Here is a 19,754-nt window from a genome sequence, read left to right as displayed (position 1 = left end):
TTAGAAAATAACAAGCACAGTCATATTTGGGTTTAATAATGTTTTCTTTGGTGTGCTTTACTGGTATTTAATCTGACAAATAGTTATGGAAAAAAGTTTAAATCTTGTATTTTTTTTTCTTTGAATTTTGTTTTTCTTTGAAGAATGGCTTTTTGTACAACCATAGATTTTCAAACAAACAATTGGGCTGAGATGGGAGGAGGGAGGGAAAAGCAGCAACTTGGTGGTGGGCATGCATCTGGTACAGCAAATGCTGCCAGACCCAGGAGAACTACCAAAATGAAGAATTCCTCTTAATGTCATCTTTGTGTTTCAGTAAGCACTTTATTAACGAATACTACAGCCTGGCAAAAGATCAAATGCCAGATTATGTCAACAAGGCTTAGTTAAATTTACGTGGGTGACTTAAAAGAAATTCAAATGGATATTTACGTTTAACTGTAATTCTGTTTCCCTGGGTTTATAATGGACCATTTTTAGAGTAATTGTAGCATACCTTAATGCTTTTCTTCTTAAATACCTAATGCTTCCTCAAGTTTATCCACAAACTTCCTTTAAAGTCCCTATGTAAACATAAACAAGAAACTCAAGAATTTGACTGTATTAAAAATTCTTCAGAGGTATTAAGTAGGTGACTTAGGCTGTATATTTATATATTTGGAAACTAAATATTTAAACAAGTAAAAGGCAAACTCCTCTGTGTATTTTGTATGCTTTTTTCCTTTTTTGGAGAAGCAGAAACAAACTTCACCGTATGGTGGATATACTGAAGCTTCTGGTTTCCACCCTGAGATCTCCTGCAGTGCATGTTTTCTTCCTACCATGTTTCATTCCTTTCTGAATCCCATGCTTTTCCATGTACTCCTTATGGTGAAGATGCAGTGAAATGGAGTTTTAAAATGATAGTACTAGTATTGCTATTTTTCTTGAATAGAATACCATTGTTCATTCAGTAAGTTCTCAATGGATGGTCTTCCATTTTCCTCTGCAAAAACAAGGCAATGGCTACCGTTAAAGGTATATACTGTCTTTCATATTGGCTTTGGCCCCCATTTGTGTTAATGAGAACAGTGCTGAACAACTGGCTGTGTCATCTGCATGAAAGATACCTGTCTTTAAGGTAGACTTATCTCTTGAGTACTAATGGGGGTGGCAGCCATTTTGAAGGAAGGCAGATTTTCCTCAGAATATTTTGTAAAAGTATTATTTTTCAACCTCAGCTCAGGTATGAAAAATTCAGTTTGGAAGGATAACAGTGATATTACTATGAAAATATTTTTTAAAAAGTACCTGAGCAGATGATTCCAGCAGAGTTTTAAGTATAGCAGAAATGTGAAAAATCAGTGTTTCTGTATCTCTGAGATAACTAGGAGATGATCAGATGCAACCTATAGTTTCTTTAAAAAAATTAAAAAAAAGTCTACTTAATGTTCCTGTAAATACTGAGTAAATCCATCTCCCCCTTTATGCAAGGGAAAATGAAATACTTCTTTTAATCACATTTTTCTCTTGATTTCTGTAAGTTTTTGGGGGTTTTTGGTTTTTTTCTGGGCAGATATGGACTCCTAATATGTATGCCTGCTGAGCTGAGCATGAGTGGGACCCACATTTAGTTGGTGCTTATGATGTGGCCTTGTGCAGTGTATACAAATAAAGGATCTGTGCTCCCCCTTTCTGTCTTTCATCTAGTCCCTACTACTTGTGTGTGTGGCGCGGGAGTGTTTTTTAAAATATACTTTTACATTCAGAGCAGTCACTAAAACATGACTCTTACATAAATGTTAAAAATGCTGTGCATTTTCATCCTACTGACTTTATACACTCCTTAAGGAAAGGAGGGGGGGTAGTTTTATCAATTTGAAGTAAACAGTTTTTAAAATTACGATTTCAGTATTTCAAGTATTGCATGACCTTAAAAGTTCTATTGTAATTTCCTCATGCCCTGAGCAGAGATATTATTTAGGATACTGAAGAAGAATAATACTAAAAATATTAATGTAATCTCTGCAACAGGAGATTGCAAACAGCTGTTTTTCTGTCCCTCATTCTTCAGCGAGGCAGTCACTGGCTTGTGTATCAGCATTGCTGTTGATGTGCATAAGAGACCTGAAGAAGTCCATAAAGCTACTATTTTTTTTCTTACTTCAAAAGTAAGTAACATCTGGAAGAATTATTTATTTTAGGGTAATTATACTCTTTTTGCTTCCATACTACCGCATTTAATACTCACATGTTGATTGAATTTGTGTTTGTGCCATTTTGAAACCCTTGGTGCCAGGGCCTGCGGTTTCAGCAGTTCACTTTGTAGAACTATTTCTTATTTTAAAAGTACATTATCTAAAGGAAATCAAGGAGTGAACCTCTCAAGTTTTGTGTAAATCTGCCTAATTTTGTCCTGTGATACTCTGGGCCTCATCAGGAGAATTTTAATTTATTGTCTTCTTTTGTGCTGTGTAGTATGTCACTTGTGCAACAGCTGTTCACAGCTTAAAACATAGATCTGTCCACATAGAATCACATTAGTAATACTGAAGTTCCTAATGCATTTCGTGGTTTCAAGGCTGAAAATTTACTTGGAATGGGTCACTTGGTTAATTTGCTTTGCATACTATTCTCAGGTCTGGTTTTATAGGATTTGGGAAGCAGAATTATTTATTTTGACAGTAACACTGGAAGTACCGTCAACTTACTGCAAGATGAGAGTTTTAATAGGTAAAATGTAAGATCCAAGCAGCTGTACCACTAATGTGACGTAACGAAGGAAAAGACAATGGGGAATAGAGTAGGATGGATATTGATAGGGAAGGAGATGTTTAAACATATTGTAGAACAAAGGCTAAAAGCATCTTGAGCTCATGTGCTAATGCATACACTGCACAGAAAATGGAAGAAAAGCACTGCATCTGCTAGTTTATGATCAGGTTAGATTAACTAAACATGTGGATGACCCTACTTACTAATTAAAAATTAAGTATATTTTTCTTTCATCTGTTTAGTATAATGTTTATTTTAAAAGGGATGTATGGAATTTTGTATGGCAGGGCTTTACATCACAACAAATTGAAGGTAGTATGTTTAGCTTGCCACGCTGTCTCTTCCCTTGCTCCCAAAAGGGAAAAATAAAAGCTGTACTAGTTGAGTTCTGCAACACTGGTTCTCTGCCCTGGATAAATTTAATACATGCACTGTCAGTAAGATATTTTAATCTTGACTGATGAACGTGTTGTAGGCCATCAAGATAATCTGTTTGCAATAGACATTAATAAGTTTTTAGTGAAACAGTGACTTCTGTCAGTTGACTTTGAAATAGTGGTGACTCTGATATCTACCCATATGTCATAAGGAACAGTTTGTGCAGTGTTGTATACCTTGTCCACACTTTTCCATCTGTGCTTAAGCAGCAGCTAGGGTTCTTTTTTTCTTTTGTTGTGGAGAACTCTTGGGTTTTTTCTTATTGGTAAAAACAAATAAACAAAACTTCAGACTAGACCTGCTCCCCTGTTCTTTTTTCCAGATCATGTATATATTTGTCAGGGGTTCCCAATTCCCATATCACATTATTTTTCTTCTTCTTTCATATTATTGAAATAAAATAGCTTCTCTTTGGCTTGTTTGGGGAGTTTCTTCCTTTACCCTTTCTGAGGTAGTTTGTTCTAGATTTGTTGTGGAAACTTTAGGTTTCTTGGAGTCTTTGGCATGATGCTCTCCTACTAATCCCCTTTGAGTTTAGGAGCTGCCAGCATGTCTTTTCTTTGTAGGGCTCTCCTCTCCATTTTTTCCAAGCCTTTGGTCTCCCCTTTTTTTGGTGGTGCAAGTGATCTCTCTCTAAATGGAGATCCCTTTCTTTTTTAACTTTGTATCAGATGCCTTTTTCTCTGATATAACCCACAACCTACACCTGAACATCTCAGAGGAGGCAAACAACTGGGCTAAGAAAAATAGTCTGAGCGCAGATTCCTCTAAATAGTTGGTCTCTGCTTTGGTTTTTTTTTTTTAAAAATTAAAATCATGATGATTATGTGATTATGGAGCCATTTTGGGCAGTGCAGAGCCTTTCTGAGCTTGTTTTTTGTTTTCATTCAATCACAGCTTGAATAGTATGGCTTTAGAGACTTAGTGTATCTGCTTCACTCAGGTCTTGGATGAGAGCCAATTGTCTGCCACTTGATCTGTACACAACGTAAAATTATTCAAAGTGGGCTGATAAAGTGCATGGAACAACTGGGGGGCTGGTGATGATACTGCTGCCCATAACTGAATTTGTTGTTATATTGTAGCTTGCTAAATATATTGTATTAGCTGCTGCTTTGGGATTTGCAGGCACTAATTTTCATTCATTTTCATCTTTTTTCAGCCACAGTGTTATGATCTGTTCTTCTGGATGTGGTTCTACTTACAGTGCCGTCTTTTTGTTGCTTCTGAAATTAGGACAGTCCAAAAATCTTCAGTGAGAACATAAGTGCTTGCTTGCTAAGTAGAGGTTCACTGTATGTCTGTGCGCTGATCAATATAGTTATCTAATTAACTCATAAAAGCCATTAAAGGTGGTTTTCTTTGAATCTGTTATGGGTGTTGGTCCTGAACAGCCAAGCATTTACCTCTGTGCTGCAGCACTTGAGGTCAACCAAAAGTCAACCAAAAGTTGAAGTGTTAGCTCTGTGTCAGGTTGGTGGGGCTTGAACCAAGAGGCCTTCAGGAAGAGCTGCTTGGTTGTAAAACTTTTATTTTTCTCCGCCCCCCCCCCCCCCCCCCTTTTTTTTTTTAACTTGGACTTTAACAAATATTACTGTAATTTGCATTCTTCAGGGCTGCAAAGGCTGGCTGAGTGGGTGGTAGGGTAACCACGAGGGTTTTTCTTTATTTATTTGGACTTGGCATGCAACTTGAATGTTCTAATAAATTCTGTAAATGAGCCCTGATTTCTGGATATGTAATTTATAATTACTCAAAATAAATAAGGGATAACATTGCTGTTTCTGCAGCCATTTTTCTCTTCTGGCCTAAAAGGCACTTAGTGTAAAACTCATCTGTCTTATTTTGGTGATATTATTTCCATGATAAGTTTTGTATGAGGAGTGAGAATGGTGGTATCAGTCTGACCTTGGGGGTGCAGTATGGATGTGTAAAGGTACAGATTTGCTTTTAAAAATGAACGAAATGGGTCCGCTTGCAAAAATCTCAACAGAGATGAAGATGGGTAAATCCCAAATAAAATATTTTAAATTGACAGGAGAGAAGCGGATATGGGAAAGAAAGGAAAACCCCAAAACCTTGTGATGGAAGCTTTATCAACTTTTGTGGAATGGAACACTCATTAATGATGCTAGATTTTTTTTTTCTGTGAAGTCTCATTTTATTTAAATTCTTTTTGCTATATTAAATAAATCTTTGTTGACACTTTGTTGCAAATGGTAAAACTAAATTATGTGGTGGAATACCATCAGAAGGAAATGCCTTTGTGCATATCTTAGAGCATCCAGGGACTTCAAGTTTGCAGTGAAGTAACTTATATCTTGGATTTTATTTTTAATATCTTGTAGTGTGTTGTTAGCAATAAAGTATAAGTGTAATAATCTCTAGTCATCCATTGAGAAGCCTACCTGGAGGCTTGTTTATGGAATGGGTCAGTTGATCACTCTATTCCAAGCTCTGTGGATTTTGTTTTGCCATAAAATAAAACCTGCCTTGTTAATACTTGTCTATGTAATCCATTTGAAGTTTAACAGGGTTGAGCATTTTCAGAAGTAATTAAAAAAATTGTTGGATTAGGAGATTTGAGGACCGTATTTAGTCAGTCAGTGTCAAGGATCTGTGGTAGGGGAAATTATCTTTAGTTTGCACCTCCAAATTGTCAATTTTATCTCTGTCCAAAAGTGAGGGTAAGCAACTGAGAGAGCTGCCTTCTAACATTCTTTCATACAGAGGAGGGGTGGGGGGAAGAATTAGAGTACTAAAGGGATAAGTTTTCTCTACAAAGCTGTCCAAAGCTTTAGTCTCCTCCATACCGCAAAAATTTCAGTGGTGTAGCTTTTCGCTTTTAGTACTGACAGCACAAATGTGTTATCACAATGTGTAACAAAGCATTCTGTTCACATTGAACCATATTGGGTCAGAGTATGAAGAGAGAATCTGTAAGGAAATGCAGGTGTGCTGGTCTTTAAGGAAAAAAAGTACATACTTTCTTTTAACCTGTGTAATATCAAGTAGTCTATATTCAGAGACTTGTCAAAGTAATTTTTTTCCCTTGAATTTTCTTAAAGGCAGTCTCTTTCACAGTATTTTTGCAGTGTTCTGAATACCTGGTTGAGTCCTGCAGTAGATGTTTTTGATCACACCATGCCACTGGTCTGCGGTCTGTTTGATCTTTTGCACTGCCTTCATACAGTTTAAACACAAATTTCCCAGCTGCCAGGCTGGATGTTCCTGCGGCAGCTGAACTTTTGCCTGTGTCGGGACGTGAGTCTGGGTGGGCAGAGAAGTCATCTGGTAGCTGTGACTGGAGAAGCACCAGCTGCCTGGGATGGGCAATGGTAAAGAAAGTTTTGCGTGGTCCTTGCAGTCAAGCAGCGGAGCCGGTTGTGGACACATGGACGTTTCATAGACATGTCTTGAAAGCTCTGAGAAACAACTACTTTGGATGCGAGAACTGAGATTCTTCTTGGTAGCTTCTCCAGTCTGTATGTTTTGGGGAGAACAAGTGGCATACGCTTAACCAGGTGATGATCGCTGCTGACTTGCACCCCTCCACCAGAGCACGAGGGTGATAAACTCGTTCAAGTAGCAGTAACAATTTCTTAACTTTGGTAAAAAAAGGGAAGAAAAAAAATCTAGTTAGTCTTCTTTCTCCCATTTTCAGAAATTTCTGAGGCTTTGTATGTGAAATATATGTAAAGAAAGCAAAAAATAAGTCAGGTTGTTGAAGCTCTCCTGTCATAGAACGGTTAATCCCTAATTGCTGAAGTTTACTACTTGGGCTGTGGACAAGTGGACATAGTCTTCATGTCGCACAGGTCTTACCAGTATTTCCATAGGTGGCACTACGGTCTCCGGCGAGGATAGGATAGGATCTTAAAACGATGCTGGCATCCGTGACGTTATTCTCTGGGGTTTTTGGGGTCACAAGCCTCCTGACTCCAGAGCTCCTGGTGAATTCACTTTTCGGCTGTCTCCGTTGTGCTCCGACAGGCTCCCGTGAGAGGAGTGACAGACGGCACACGGGCGCGTCTCCCCCGCGGTACCGGTTGGGGCGCGGGGCCGCGCTGCCGGGCGCGCTCTGTGACGGCAGCGGTGGGGCTTCGGCCCGGGTTAGGCGGGTGGGTGTTGCCGCTTAGTAATTAACGGATACTAATAAACCGAAGGAAAACGGAATGCTGCTTTTCAAAGTATATTTGCAGTCTCTTTTGTAATTTATAGTACGTGTGTTTAGGGACAGGGCGCTAACAAGTAAAATCCAGGTATGCGTAGCGTTTTCCATGTCTGACTTCGAACCCGCGCACGAAAGTAGTGATTTAATACTTCATTCTTTGTGACAAAAATGATTCAAAGAGCCATATTTTTCAGGGCTTCTGATCTGAAGGTTCTCGAGGGTGTCCAATACAGCTTGGACAACCAACCGGGAAGACAATCCGTGCCATAAATCCTTTGTTTCGCCTTTTCTCCCTCAGAAACTCACCTCCGCGCACCGGCGGCGGTAAGACCGGCCCGGTCACCGTGTCGGCTCCCGCGCGGGAGAGGCGACCTCCCCCTCCCCCGCCCCCTCCCCCCCCCCCCCACGCCCGCGGAATGGTTCCGCCCGCCGCCGTGCCCAGTCATGTGCGCGGGCCGACCCGGCCCGCCGCCTCCCGCCTCGTCCCCTCAGAGCGCGGCTGGGCCGGCCCTCGCACAAGCACCGTGGCTCCTGCGGCCTCCTTCCGAACAAAAGGGCTTAGGGAAATAAAATCGTTTGGTTAATAAGACTTCGGAAAGCGAGGGCAGGCGGTCTCGGTTGTGAATATTTTCTGATTTTTCCAGAAATCAAGCAGAAGATTGAGCTGCTGATGTCAGTTAACTCTGAGAAGTCGTCCTCTTCAGAAAGGTACAGCTGCATCTCTTGCATGAACGATTCATGGTGTAGCATTGCCAAGCAGCGGCGCAGGGCTTTTTTCTTTTCCTCGGCAAGTTTGCTAGCATTGTTTACGTATTGCATGCTGGTTATCGTACCGTATCCGTTGAGCCTCTCTTTTTGGTTAAGCTTTGTGCGTTGTTGCAGAGATTTATTGATTTCTTTTTTTTAATGAAGCCTACTGGGCTGCAGCATGCAAATCATACTACAGCAGGCTGCTGGTTTGTGTGTGCTGGTGTTGCAGACCTTGCTCCTTTTCACTGTCATGCAAGCAGCATCTCGATTTCTAAATTCGTTTTCAAAGACCTCGCGTTTTTGTTGTGTTGCAGGAAACCGTTCCACGGTTGCAAAGGGTTCCTTTCAATTTAGATGCGTAGGAAATGTAACTTGGTGAAGCGTTTTATGTCCTGTTATGTGGAAAGGGAGTGTCCTTTGCAAACTAGCTCAGGAATCGCAAATCCTCCAATTAGTCACATTCTGTAAGATAGATGTGATCCTTGTTCAAGTCTGTGCTAGGAAATGGAGCAGTCGCTGCATGCAGTAATGGTTCATGCCTGCAGGTAAGGACAAAATGACTCAGAAGTGTTTTTAAAGCAATTATTTTATCTGTCAATCAGATTATTACAATTTCAAGTAGCTGTTTCATTTTAAGGAAATATTTCGAGGCACTAAACGCACATTAAGTTTTCTCATGTGAAATAACCTCCTGGTGATTATTTTGTTGATTTTAAATGATCCAGCCCTGCCTACTTCTATTTTTCTTGTGACTGAATTTTAGGAGAGATTTTTATTTTCAAAATCGCTTAAATCCAGAGCAACATTCCCCCCCCCCTAGTTATTTACAGTAATCATTTTGGCTGTATGCAAAAGACTATCCAGATGTTCTATTTTGCTATTTTAATATTGGACGTTGGCAAAACAAAAAATTATTAATTTTAAGGACTCAGACTGTATGTTTAGCTGAAATTATTATCTAAAGTACATTTTATTGAATGGCTTAACATAGAAGGACATAATGCACTGAAAGCTATCTTAAGGAAACAGGCTAAAAGACCATCCTTCAAAATGCTCAAGTGCTGTGTGGCATGCATGGTTTTAAAAAACAAAATGAGCAGTTTAATTTAATTTTTAAGTATATTTGTGCAAGATACATAGAAGCAAACTGCATTGCCTTTCACTAGCTGTAGTATAACAAAATATCAGCAATGAGAGATACAGAAAATGGTGGGGGGGAATGGGTTGTTAAGTCACCTTTCCAAAATGGAGAAATATAAGAGGAGCTTTGAGAGATATTTAATTTATTTATTTATTTATTCAAAATCAAGACTCGTGAAAGAAAATGTTAATTTTTGTTTGTTTACCTTTATCCCACCCTGATGCCTAAAATTTTTAAATACAAGACTAATAAAATGGTGGTGATAACAGAGAGGATGATGGGGTGAAAATAGTAAAGGAAACAGGTGTTAACTTGATTTTTTGGAAGGGCTTTTGTTGGCATTGCTGGGGGGGAATTCGGTATATAATGTAGATATTTATTAATAGGAATGTTATGCAGCACCCTAAAAGTCATCAGTCTGTTTTTGAGCAAACATGGTCATAGTTGAACTAATGGTGTTCCTAGATGAATAGGTCCCTGTAAAGGATTATAACACATAATTAGAAAAAGATGCATTTGTCTGAGATCCATTTAAATGCCATTCATTAAAAAGTAAGATTTTGTAACAGCATGATGCATTATCTTGCAATAAGATTAAAATGTGAATGTTGTATATGCACATAGATTTCTTTTGAGGATTTAAATATGTGGTACTGTTCACCTGGAGATCTATTTGACACATCAGCTGCACAATTTACATAGTAAATTATAAATGAAAACAACTTAATATATCTGAGGTTTTGTTTTTTTAATAACCACATTCTTTTCACCCATCTAAAAATAGACTGAATTTTTTTGCAAGCTGTTATGAAACAGTGCTGTCTATCCTATTAGGTGCCAGTTCCTTTCAAGGCCTTTTCAAAATTACTGTACGAGATGTTTTTAAGGGGAAAAAAAAAATTATAGTATTGAGTGTCTGAACTGCTAAACTGTCCTCAGTCTGCTGTATAACAAAATTGCAGTGTGTGTTCATACCATACAGACATGAAAATATGTGGAGTTGGTTTTTTTTTTTGACAAACACAAAAAGGTAATTCATACTTGCATGTTTTTTTATTATCAGTTTTTACCCTTACTCCTAGTGGCTGGACTTTCTGAGAAGCTTGAGTTCTCCGGGTGGAAATGCTGGGTGGAAGATCTGAAAGAGTCCATGGCTTGTTTCTTGTTTTCCACACTAGCAGAGGCTGCTAGACAGTGCTTGCATAGCAGGAGGGGAGGGGAGAGGAGGTGCTCTGTGCATTTACAGAAACTGATGAAATGGGAATAGGGAAGGAATGAGAGAGAAGCCCTTTACTTGCCTCTTTCTTTGGTTGGTCTTTATTTTTACAAGGCAGTTTAGTGTTTGTAGGTTTTCCTGCTCGCTTGGCAAGTTCAACATGTTACCCTCTCCTAGAGAAAAAAAATGATGAGAAGGAAGCTGGAATATAATGGATGGTTTGGCTGTTGTGGAAGCTCAACATGTTTGAAAATCCTGCAGTGTTCTCTTAGGATAGTTGGTTGTTCTGTTTTTAAGAAGCTTTTAGGAGACATTAGCAAGAAAGTGAGATGAACCCTTTTATTGAGGATCCTCCAAGATGTTAAAGACATTGCAGTCTTGAAAGTAAATTAATACAAACCAAAGACATTTTTTGTAGTGAGATTCATCTTTTCTTCCCCCCCTCCCCCCCGGGAAAAAAAAAAAAAAGTAATTGCAGATAAGGGGGATAAGATATCTGTCTTTTGGTGTGTTATGGTATATTTCATTAAGCAGACACAATCAGACAGCATCTTCAAGTCCTAAATTTCTGAGTAGTTAATGCTGCCCATGTACGTGTTAGCAGCCTGTGACAAAGTCCTCCTTCCTTGTTGATAAGGTAACCCGGGTAACTACAGATGCGTTTGTGCACATGGACGGTTACAGTGGATCAGGTAACCTACTGTAGCTTGTCACGCTGAATTGATTTGTTTGGATGTCTGAGCTTTAAGTATAGCATGGAAGTGTTTTCCCACAGCATGCTTACCATGTGGCACACTCCTGGTTTCTTTATCTAATAAGTGGTAATTTAACTACCATGTACCCCCATGTTCTTTATGTTTCAGTGGAGGCTGCATGAGGTTACTTGTCCAAGCCTTGCAAATGTCATTAGAAAGGAAGTAGCAGCAGCCAAACAGAGGAGGATGGTCTTTCAAGAACCCTCCAAGAAAACAAAAACTTTAATTTCTGTTGTATGAGTTACAGACTCTTCTCCTGTACAGTATAGTCAACCCTTTTGAGCTCTACAGATTTTCTTTTTTTTGCCTTTTTAAGGGCTTTGTGGAATTCCTTGTAAGTTTCTGTTTCATTTTGAGAAAAGTAATTTGTTCCACCTCGATCACTTTCTGCTCTTTAGACTGCAAACCTAATGTATATAGTATTTTTCATACTCTAGGACAAAGAATTGGATATTTTTTTTAGCTCTGATTTTGGATTCTAAATTTATGTCATCTTAGCAATGCAGTTTGACCACAGGGTATTTACTGGTAAAGGTTATTTAGCAAGGCTGGTTAAGTCTGAAGTATTTGACCTACTCTTTTCCCGTCTTTCCGCAAAGGCTGCATATGCACGTTTCTTTGAAATGAATTTCTGCTTCAGTGTTTTTTTAAAAAAATTAATAGCAGCCACTCATGAGCAGTCTTAAAGTAGATAACAGGTGTGTATATAATTCAATTTTAATGATTTTGAGGGGTTTTATAAATAGCAGTAAAGGGAAGATACTTTCAAATGACAGTAGGACAGCAAAGTTTGTGTTATTCAATGTGTAGAAGTATTTACACTGGGGTAGTGCAGGCAAGGTTTAAGGACAACTGGTTTTAGTTTTGTTCTGGTTAGGGTTTTTTTTGGTTGGATTTTTATTTTGTTTTGTTTTTTTAGCCTTGTGCTCTGTATACCCCTCACTCTTTGTAATTTATCATTGCAGAGCAAGTTAATGTATTTCTCAGTGCTTTTACATGGTTTCTTCATCAGGTCACGCCAAGAATGCAGTCAGGGATAAAGTGAAGGAGGAAGAAATCTTAAATTAACGAGGAGGAAGAAAAAAGAGGGAGGCTGAGTACCGTCTGCTTCCTTTTCTAAGAGACCAAATGTTGATATAAGAGGCATTTTATGACAATTTATGATCCTGAAGGATTCCTACAGGTTTAGGAACATGTGGAAATTTTTTGTTCTGGGTTGTGTTTTTTTTGTTGTTGTGTGTTTTTTCTTTTTTTTTAATTTAATTTAATCGTGGATGCACTACTTCTCCTAAAGCAGAAGTGTCACTTGTAATGAAGTACAGGAATAAAACACATGTTTAAAAGTAGAAGAACCATCAGCTCAACATTCAGCATGAGCTGACATTGCTGTGTGTCACATGAATGTTTTGGAGTAATTATTAGATAATGGGGCATTATAAGATAATTCTATTGTTATTTATGTAAGCAACATTGAAACAAATAATAATTATCAGAATAATGCAACTATTTCATCAGTTCCACTAACTTTTAAACAAGTTTTTAAAATACCATCTTTTCTTTAGCAGTCTTCCCAATTTACTTTTTTTGTTGTTGTTGTTTTTTGTTTTGTTTTTGTTTTAGTGTAAAAGGAATTTTGCCTAACTTCCATTTCAGGGCAGTTCAGATTTATTTTTAGTAGTCATACAACTTCAATTTTTCAGTTTTCTTTAAATAATATATGATAACAATGAACAGTGTATATTTTTTCCCCTTCTTTCAAGATTGCAAGCTAATACTGCTATTTGTTGTATTTTATCTCAGAAATAAGGAGGAAATCATCCTATCTTAATGTGGGCCCTAAGCCATTTGTCCAGGGAGGCACTTCATTCCACCACCAAACTCTGGTGATAGTGTGCCTGTATAGCTCTCTTAGACTAGATACTTAATTATAGATTACTAAAATTGGACCAAAATAAATCCTGTGTTTTATGTATTTTTCATATTAAAGGTTTCACAGGCTCATTGTTTTAGCATGCAAGGCTTTTAAGTGAAGTTTGAAAGAGGTGTAGAGACAAGGAATGCTGCAACATGCCATTGTGCTTGTGTAGGAAAGAAATAACTGGAAACAGGCTATGTAGAAGCAGCCACTTGTGGAGCAGCTTTTTCACTCAAGGTGGTATTTTTAGGGGACACTGCACTCTTTTTAGAGCTGATAGCACCTGTATCAGTTCATCAGTAGGTTTTGAAAATACTTAGAATTTGAAGTGTATTTTATTTTTTAGTGGTAGACTTTGTTTATTCCTGTGTCTGTCTGGAATTTCTGCTATATGTAAGAAAATCATGTACTTTGATATTTAATCATTACTGAGATGTATCATTAGTATCCCTACTATCCAGGTGATCTTCTGTGCACTACTTTATTTATTTATTTGTCTTTAAGAGCTTTTTATCATGCAGTTATTTGTGAGATACTACAGGGAGGTTTCTAATATACCTTCTGAAAACACAGATCTTGGGTTTTGGCACTTACTGTTGGAACGAAAATAAGAGAACTTTGGGAAATGGAGAGATCGAAGGTGCTGGGGGGTTGTATGAGATTTTCCCGTAAGAGAACTGTTCACTGGAAACTAATTCAAGCAATCCAGTGATGATTAGAACACAGTTAGTTAATGGCTAAAAAACCGTGTATGTAAAAAAATTGCAAAACTATGACTTGAACGATATACTGTCTAAGGTAAACATAGGTATTCCAGTAACAGGTCATTTTAAGCAAAGCTTTTTATTACAAATTCAGTTTGTTTCAGGATTTGAAACTTTTTGCCTAATCAGTTTTAATCATGACTTCACTAAAATGTCCATGCCAGGCCCATAGACAGATGGTGAGGGAACGTTACCTGATAGATTGCATAAAACAATGTGTACCTATGCCAGATGACTGCATTTCTGTTGTCACTGTGCTGGGTTACAAGATAAATTAATTTGTGGCTTTCTGCATCTTCACATTATATACTTACAAATGAATAATAAAATACTTAAATGTTAGTATAATTCAGTAAATTTACTGTGATGTGATATGTGTATTTTCATTGATCCGCAAGTGATGTAGTTACCAAGAGACACTAAGCAACAGATTAAGCAAATGTATGCCAATTTAAGCATTCCATTTTGTTGCATATTTCATGTATTATAAGCATATTATAAGGAAATTGTGGCATCTCTCAGCTTGTGAGTTGCTGTGAATCCTGCCATACAGTTCAGAGGATATCCACCAGTCTTTCAGTTTGATTGAAAAATACCTTTTCTGTCCAAAGGATGTTGTGACCAGAAGGTCTTTTACTAGTTCTGTCTTTAGGAATTTCATGCTCCTGAGCAACTATCTGCCCCAGGTGCTTCTGTATTTTCTTCAAGACTGACCCTTAGGCTTGGGTAAACTCTGACAAAATCCAGTTACCGTTGCCTTAAAAACACGTATTAAAGTCATCTCACCTAGGATGCCTACCAAATTCATGCTGCTGATTGTGACTAGACAGATAGTGAATTGCTATTTCCCTTTCTTTTGCTTCACTCTTTTATCTTTTTTTATTCTTTAAAGATCCAAGCTCTGCCTGTTATATATGCTATAAATGAAGGAGTGCCAGTTCTTTACCAAGTCTGTCTACACAGCTTTCCTTATCTGATTATAGCTTTAGGTCAGTCAGGCTGGTTGATTGTTTTTCTTCCATGACTGGACAATGTTCCAGATCAGAACCACATCCCACGTAGATGTTCTGTTTGTATGAAATTTTGGCTGTTGTGTTTAATAAGATATTCAGAAGGCACTTTAAATAACCTCTCTGTACTGATGTGTCCTAATTCTAACTTTACCTTGTTGTCTGCTAAAACAACAAATGACTGTAAATTGGTGATACCCTCCTTTACTGAAAGATAGTATTTTCTTCTCTTGAAAGCTTGTGAAACATCTGCATTTTAATGTTGTGCTACTGAATCTCGAAGACTTTTTTTCCAAAACCTGGAGCAGCGTAATTCTGTGGAAGGGAGGAGAATTTCTTAAAGCTACTTCTTATTGGGCAAAATGTCATTGGAGTAACATGAAACATTTTGAGAATTCAGTGCTTTGTTTTCATGAAACAACTTCCTATGCCCCAAATCTACTGGGATGTTCACAGCCTTCCTAAGAAGGCAAGGACTTGTCCTATCTTCTGTTGCTCAGTACCACTATGCATCAGGATCGAGTAGTGTATATCTTTTTGGGGGGCAAGGAAGGCCATATTAGTACAGAAACTGTTAAGCTATGTGTTTGTTCTGTGTTGTCAAAGCTTAAATATTAGCAGTAGTTCTGGCAGAAACTGGGAGAACTGTTTTTGTCATTAATACTACTATAAAGAGTATTATTTTCTTTGTAACCACTGTATCAGAGTATCCAACAGTGATTTTTCTGTTTAGTTGGAAAAGGGGTCTGAAATTCCTACAGGTTTCAGTGAACAGCTCTTTTGTTTTTCTGTATCCAACACCAGGACCCACAGATTCTCATTGTCCGTCATCTTCAGCTGCTGTGGCCACTGTCCACAGAACCATTCAGTTCCTGCCATGCCCACATACCAAACGGATGTATCAACCTCTGTTTATTCCGTGCCATGAACTAGAATGGAAGATGTTTGGAATTAGCTCTGCTCTTTATGAATCCTCCTATAAAAGGATTACCTTACGCATAGGAGACCACATGCCGTGGTTTCCTCAGAATGGTGCTTTGTCATCCTCAGTACGACAGCGTAAAGCCTTCTGACAGCTCCTGTTGCGTATGTGACAAGAATCAGGAATTTCCACTGCTGCTTGGTGTCTTAGCTATGAGAAGACTGTAATACAGCTTTGGACCAAGACTTCCCTAAGAGATATGAAAAGGGTGATCAACCATAGTGATTCTGAAGTACATTTTTATCAAATAAAATGTTTCATTCTAATATAATATAAATGGGAGTACAAATAGTCTTTATATACTTAGTCTGAAGTCTCACTTGGCTCCTTCCCAGGTAATTAATGTTTCAGAGTATTAGTCGAGCAAGCCAAATAAAAAAAGATACTGCCTTCCTTAGAATGCCTGTGTTTCACAACAGAAGTGAAAGAATGCAGAACCTAAAAAGAATTTATTGGTGATCAAGGAAAAAAGTCCTTTCTCACAAGTACTCTTGATAGCCGTAGGTGGATTACTGAGATGACAGGTTAGCGTAGACCCTATTCCTTGGGTACCTCACCTGTAGTATGCTGCCGGAGAATGCGTGATTTTTTTGTGCAGACCACTATTATTTAAAGGTGCTGTTTCTCTTTATGGAGATCTGTTTACAAGTTTCTCCAAGGCAAACTTACGAAATATGTTCTGGTAATTTAATGTACATCTACTTTGTTTCATCTGTATTTTTGCGTTATTTGTGTTACTCTTCTGTTACAATGGTGTACAATAGAGTCCTGACTTGGAAAAAAACCATAGGAAAGAACTGGTCAAGATTCCTTTCAGACATGTTTAGCACATAGGAATTTCAAGGGCTATTAAAAGAACCAGAGGACATCCAGTTGAAGTATAATGGTGCCTGAGAATGTTAATACATTTTTGTTTTACTATTATTTAAATACTCAGTAGTTAACAAAATACCTTAGCAAAACTCCATAGAGCGTGTCCGGTAGATGCGAGGACTGCTTTAGCAGGTATAGACTACCCCAAACTCGAATCTTAGGCAGATTTATACACTTCACCTTCAAAGGTTACGGATAGCTTTGCTAAGAAACTAGCTAAAGATGTGTGTCCTTTTTAGCCATGCCAGTTGTTAGAGGTAGCCAAACGTGGAGGGCTTTGGGTCCCAGGGGCATACCTCCTATCCCAGCTAAATAGGTAAGCGCAAAACTGCTGCACTTCTGTGTCCCCAGGGCCAGCCAGTAATGAGACTGAGTGCTTATTCACAATAGATGTGTGTGCATGCACACACACTCACATACAGAAAATGTGTCTGCAGCTGGCCACACAGATTAACAGATACTCAAACCAGTGCTTTTATTGGCACCCACGTGAACATACACACACCACTCAAGCAAGAACTGCATGGACAGACCAGTCCTGTTCCTCCTTTCCACATCCTCAGAATGGAAGCCCACTAGTGGAATTTTCATGGAAACTCATACACATGCTATATGGGTCCCTCGAGTAGCCTGTTTTAAATGATCTGTGTAGTTGCTGAAGTCTTGACCCATTGGCGTCCCCCAGTTGTTGGCACCTAGATGCATGAGCACCTCTACTTGCTGGCCAGTCTGGCTTGAAGTTGGCTTGAGTTCACACATACACACTCATAACAGAAAGTGCACCCACAAAGAAGACAGAAATAGCGTTTAATGACGATATAGGATAGACAGTTGTGGTCAAGGGCAGGGGTCAGTCAGGCAACTGCACTGGCCAGCCACCCATTTGCACTGGGTGCCCTATTTATCCATTTTCCCTGCTGTTTTCCCATACCTTCTCTCTTGTCTACCTTTATTGCTGTCTTTTTCTGCCTCTAGTGCCTTCCCCTAAACATTTCATAATGTTTTGCATGTTCTCACAGTCCCACGGTCAGTTTTATATAATCTCAAAATGTTTTTCCTCCCTGCATCCCATAATAAGTCCTGTACCCCTTTAGGCAATAACCTTTAGTTTTCAAGGTGTTTCTGGAGAGAGAGTTTCCTCCTTGACTCATCTTGGTGGGTTTCATACTGGGGGAATATGGTCTAATTGATGGTCTTGGGAGTAGCTGATTCAGGTGCTCCATTTTCACTGATTAGGTTGTTAGGGTTTCTCTACCTATGCTTGCTGGATCTGTTTCTATTATGATTAGCCTTTAATCAGATAACCTAACACTGGTCTCCCAGGGCCCTAGTAGCACCTGTCAAAACGGGATCTAGGTCTGTTTGGATTTTTGGCCATCTGACATGGGCATCCAAAGGACTGAGATCAGCTGAGGGTAAAAAAATGCACCATTCCTTTGCTACTACTTCTCAGTCTCATGGAAATTTACTGTTGCAGAGTTTTGTCTACTACTTAACTCCTATTCAGTTTACACATGTATATGTCTAGAAAGGAAAAGTGAGGTATCTTCTTTCAATGTCTTAAATATATACTCTGTGCCTCAGACTTAGGCCTGCTGGAGATGTTAGGCTCATACATCTAACGAAGGCAAAACTCAGCGATGACTGCAACCAACTAGTGCTACTTACTGTGCTTATTGCAAAACCCATGCGAGATAAGATAGCACAGCAATGCATAGTAATAGTAAGGAGTTTTGAAGCATAAACCAACTCAGACTAGACATCCTGCTTCTATGTATTCAGGTCCAGAAGAGAGCTGTCTGATAATAACAGTCAAAAAGTATTTCTTGGGTTAGTTCAAAAAGGGCGAAAAGCAATCATATATCCTTGTTTAGAAGGGGAGTAATGTCTCCAAGGTGAACAGGAAGGCCAGTCATTAATTTGACCTTGCAAGCATCAAGAGGTTGCTCAATTCCCTTGCAAGGTAGCTGAGCAGGCGAAAAACACAGACCCATAATGTGTATTAGCCAATATTTGGCTATCTGACATCTGTATTCAGAAAACCTGGCATGTAGTGTTTCTATTATAAAAGCCCAAGAGCTAGCTAACACTTGAGGCTTTGCCAAGTTGCTTCTCTCAGGAAGAGAAATAGATTGTGATTTGAGGGTTGTGAGGTTTTTTTGTGTGTGTTATGTGCAGTCCTGTTTATTTACAAAGCATGTACACAGAGCTCTGTTTGCTTGAGCAGAGTAGAAACAAAGTGCAACATGCAGCTATTTTGCTGATGTTTTCAAGTCTACCTGTCTAGCAAGTACTGTACTAAGCCACCCCCCAAACTCCAACAAACCACCCAAAACCCCCCCACAACTCTCTCCTGGGATCAGAGGCACAGCATGTTTTACTGGTTTTTTTCTGCTTAAAGCACAGAGGCATATATAACTGCAAGTTTCCCCCAGCTCCTTTAATTTCATAAGTATTATTATTTATAAAACTCTTAATTCTTCACACACCTTACAGTCAGACTGGATTTGATGTGTAAGTGCTTTGGACAGTGTGGTTTGTTGGTTTTTTTTCCCCCAGCTGTTTGTAAAAGACCTAATGTTCCTTTTTTATTTAGACTAAAAGGAGGGTATTCAGCCCAACCATCAGCCTTGATTGCAGCCAAATAACAGTTTTCTTTAGAAAATCTTTCTGCTTGATCACAGACATTTTTTTTAGGATAACAATGACATAACTAAAATATAACTTTCAAAAAAAGTCTTTACACGTGCTGTAATACTTTTATTCACTTTCTGGACTCTACAGTTTGTTCCCATGTCACATTGCATGGCATCTGAAGACTCCTGCCCTTTACTGCAAGTAGCTCTAGTCAGGCCTTTCCCATGGGCACGTGTGAGCTGCTTTGGGATCTGTCTTCCCAGGTTTCTGCCAGGTCTTCACTGGACTTCTCTAGGGCAAGAGTGTTTAGATTTAGTCTATTCTGGGTGTTGGGTTTTGGTGTCT

General features: G+C 38.7%; 1 protein-coding gene across 5 annotated transcripts in view; it reads left to right on the top strand.

Annotated features, from left to right (window-relative positions):
• The window catches only part of SRPK2 (SRSF protein kinase 2), a 148,413-nt gene that overhangs the window by 39,939 nt on the left and 88,720 nt on the right, over nt 1-19,754 (top strand). Inside the window, exon 3 of one of the 5 annotated variants that reach the window (XM_049814197.1) lies at nt 8,011-8,074. The exons of 3 other annotated variants lie outside the window; for them this stretch is intronic. In XM_049814197.1, the coding sequence (XP_049670154.1) occupies nt 8,037-8,074 (38 nt within the window). In that variant the 5' untranslated portion in view covers nt 8,011-8,036. Of the gene's footprint in view, nt 1-7,844; nt 8,075-19,754 lie in introns of those variants that run through there. One more of the 5 variants, XM_049814196.1, reaches the window with a different exon arrangement.

This window comes from Accipiter gentilis, chromosome 11 (genome assembly GCF_929443795.1).
Source record: "Accipiter gentilis chromosome 11, bAccGen1.1, whole genome shotgun sequence".
Lineage (NCBI taxonomy): Eukaryota > Metazoa > Chordata > Aves > Accipitriformes > Accipitridae > Astur > Astur gentilis.
The sequence above is the reverse complement of the archived record's forward strand: the minus strand, read 5'-3'. Positions and strand labels throughout refer to the sequence as shown.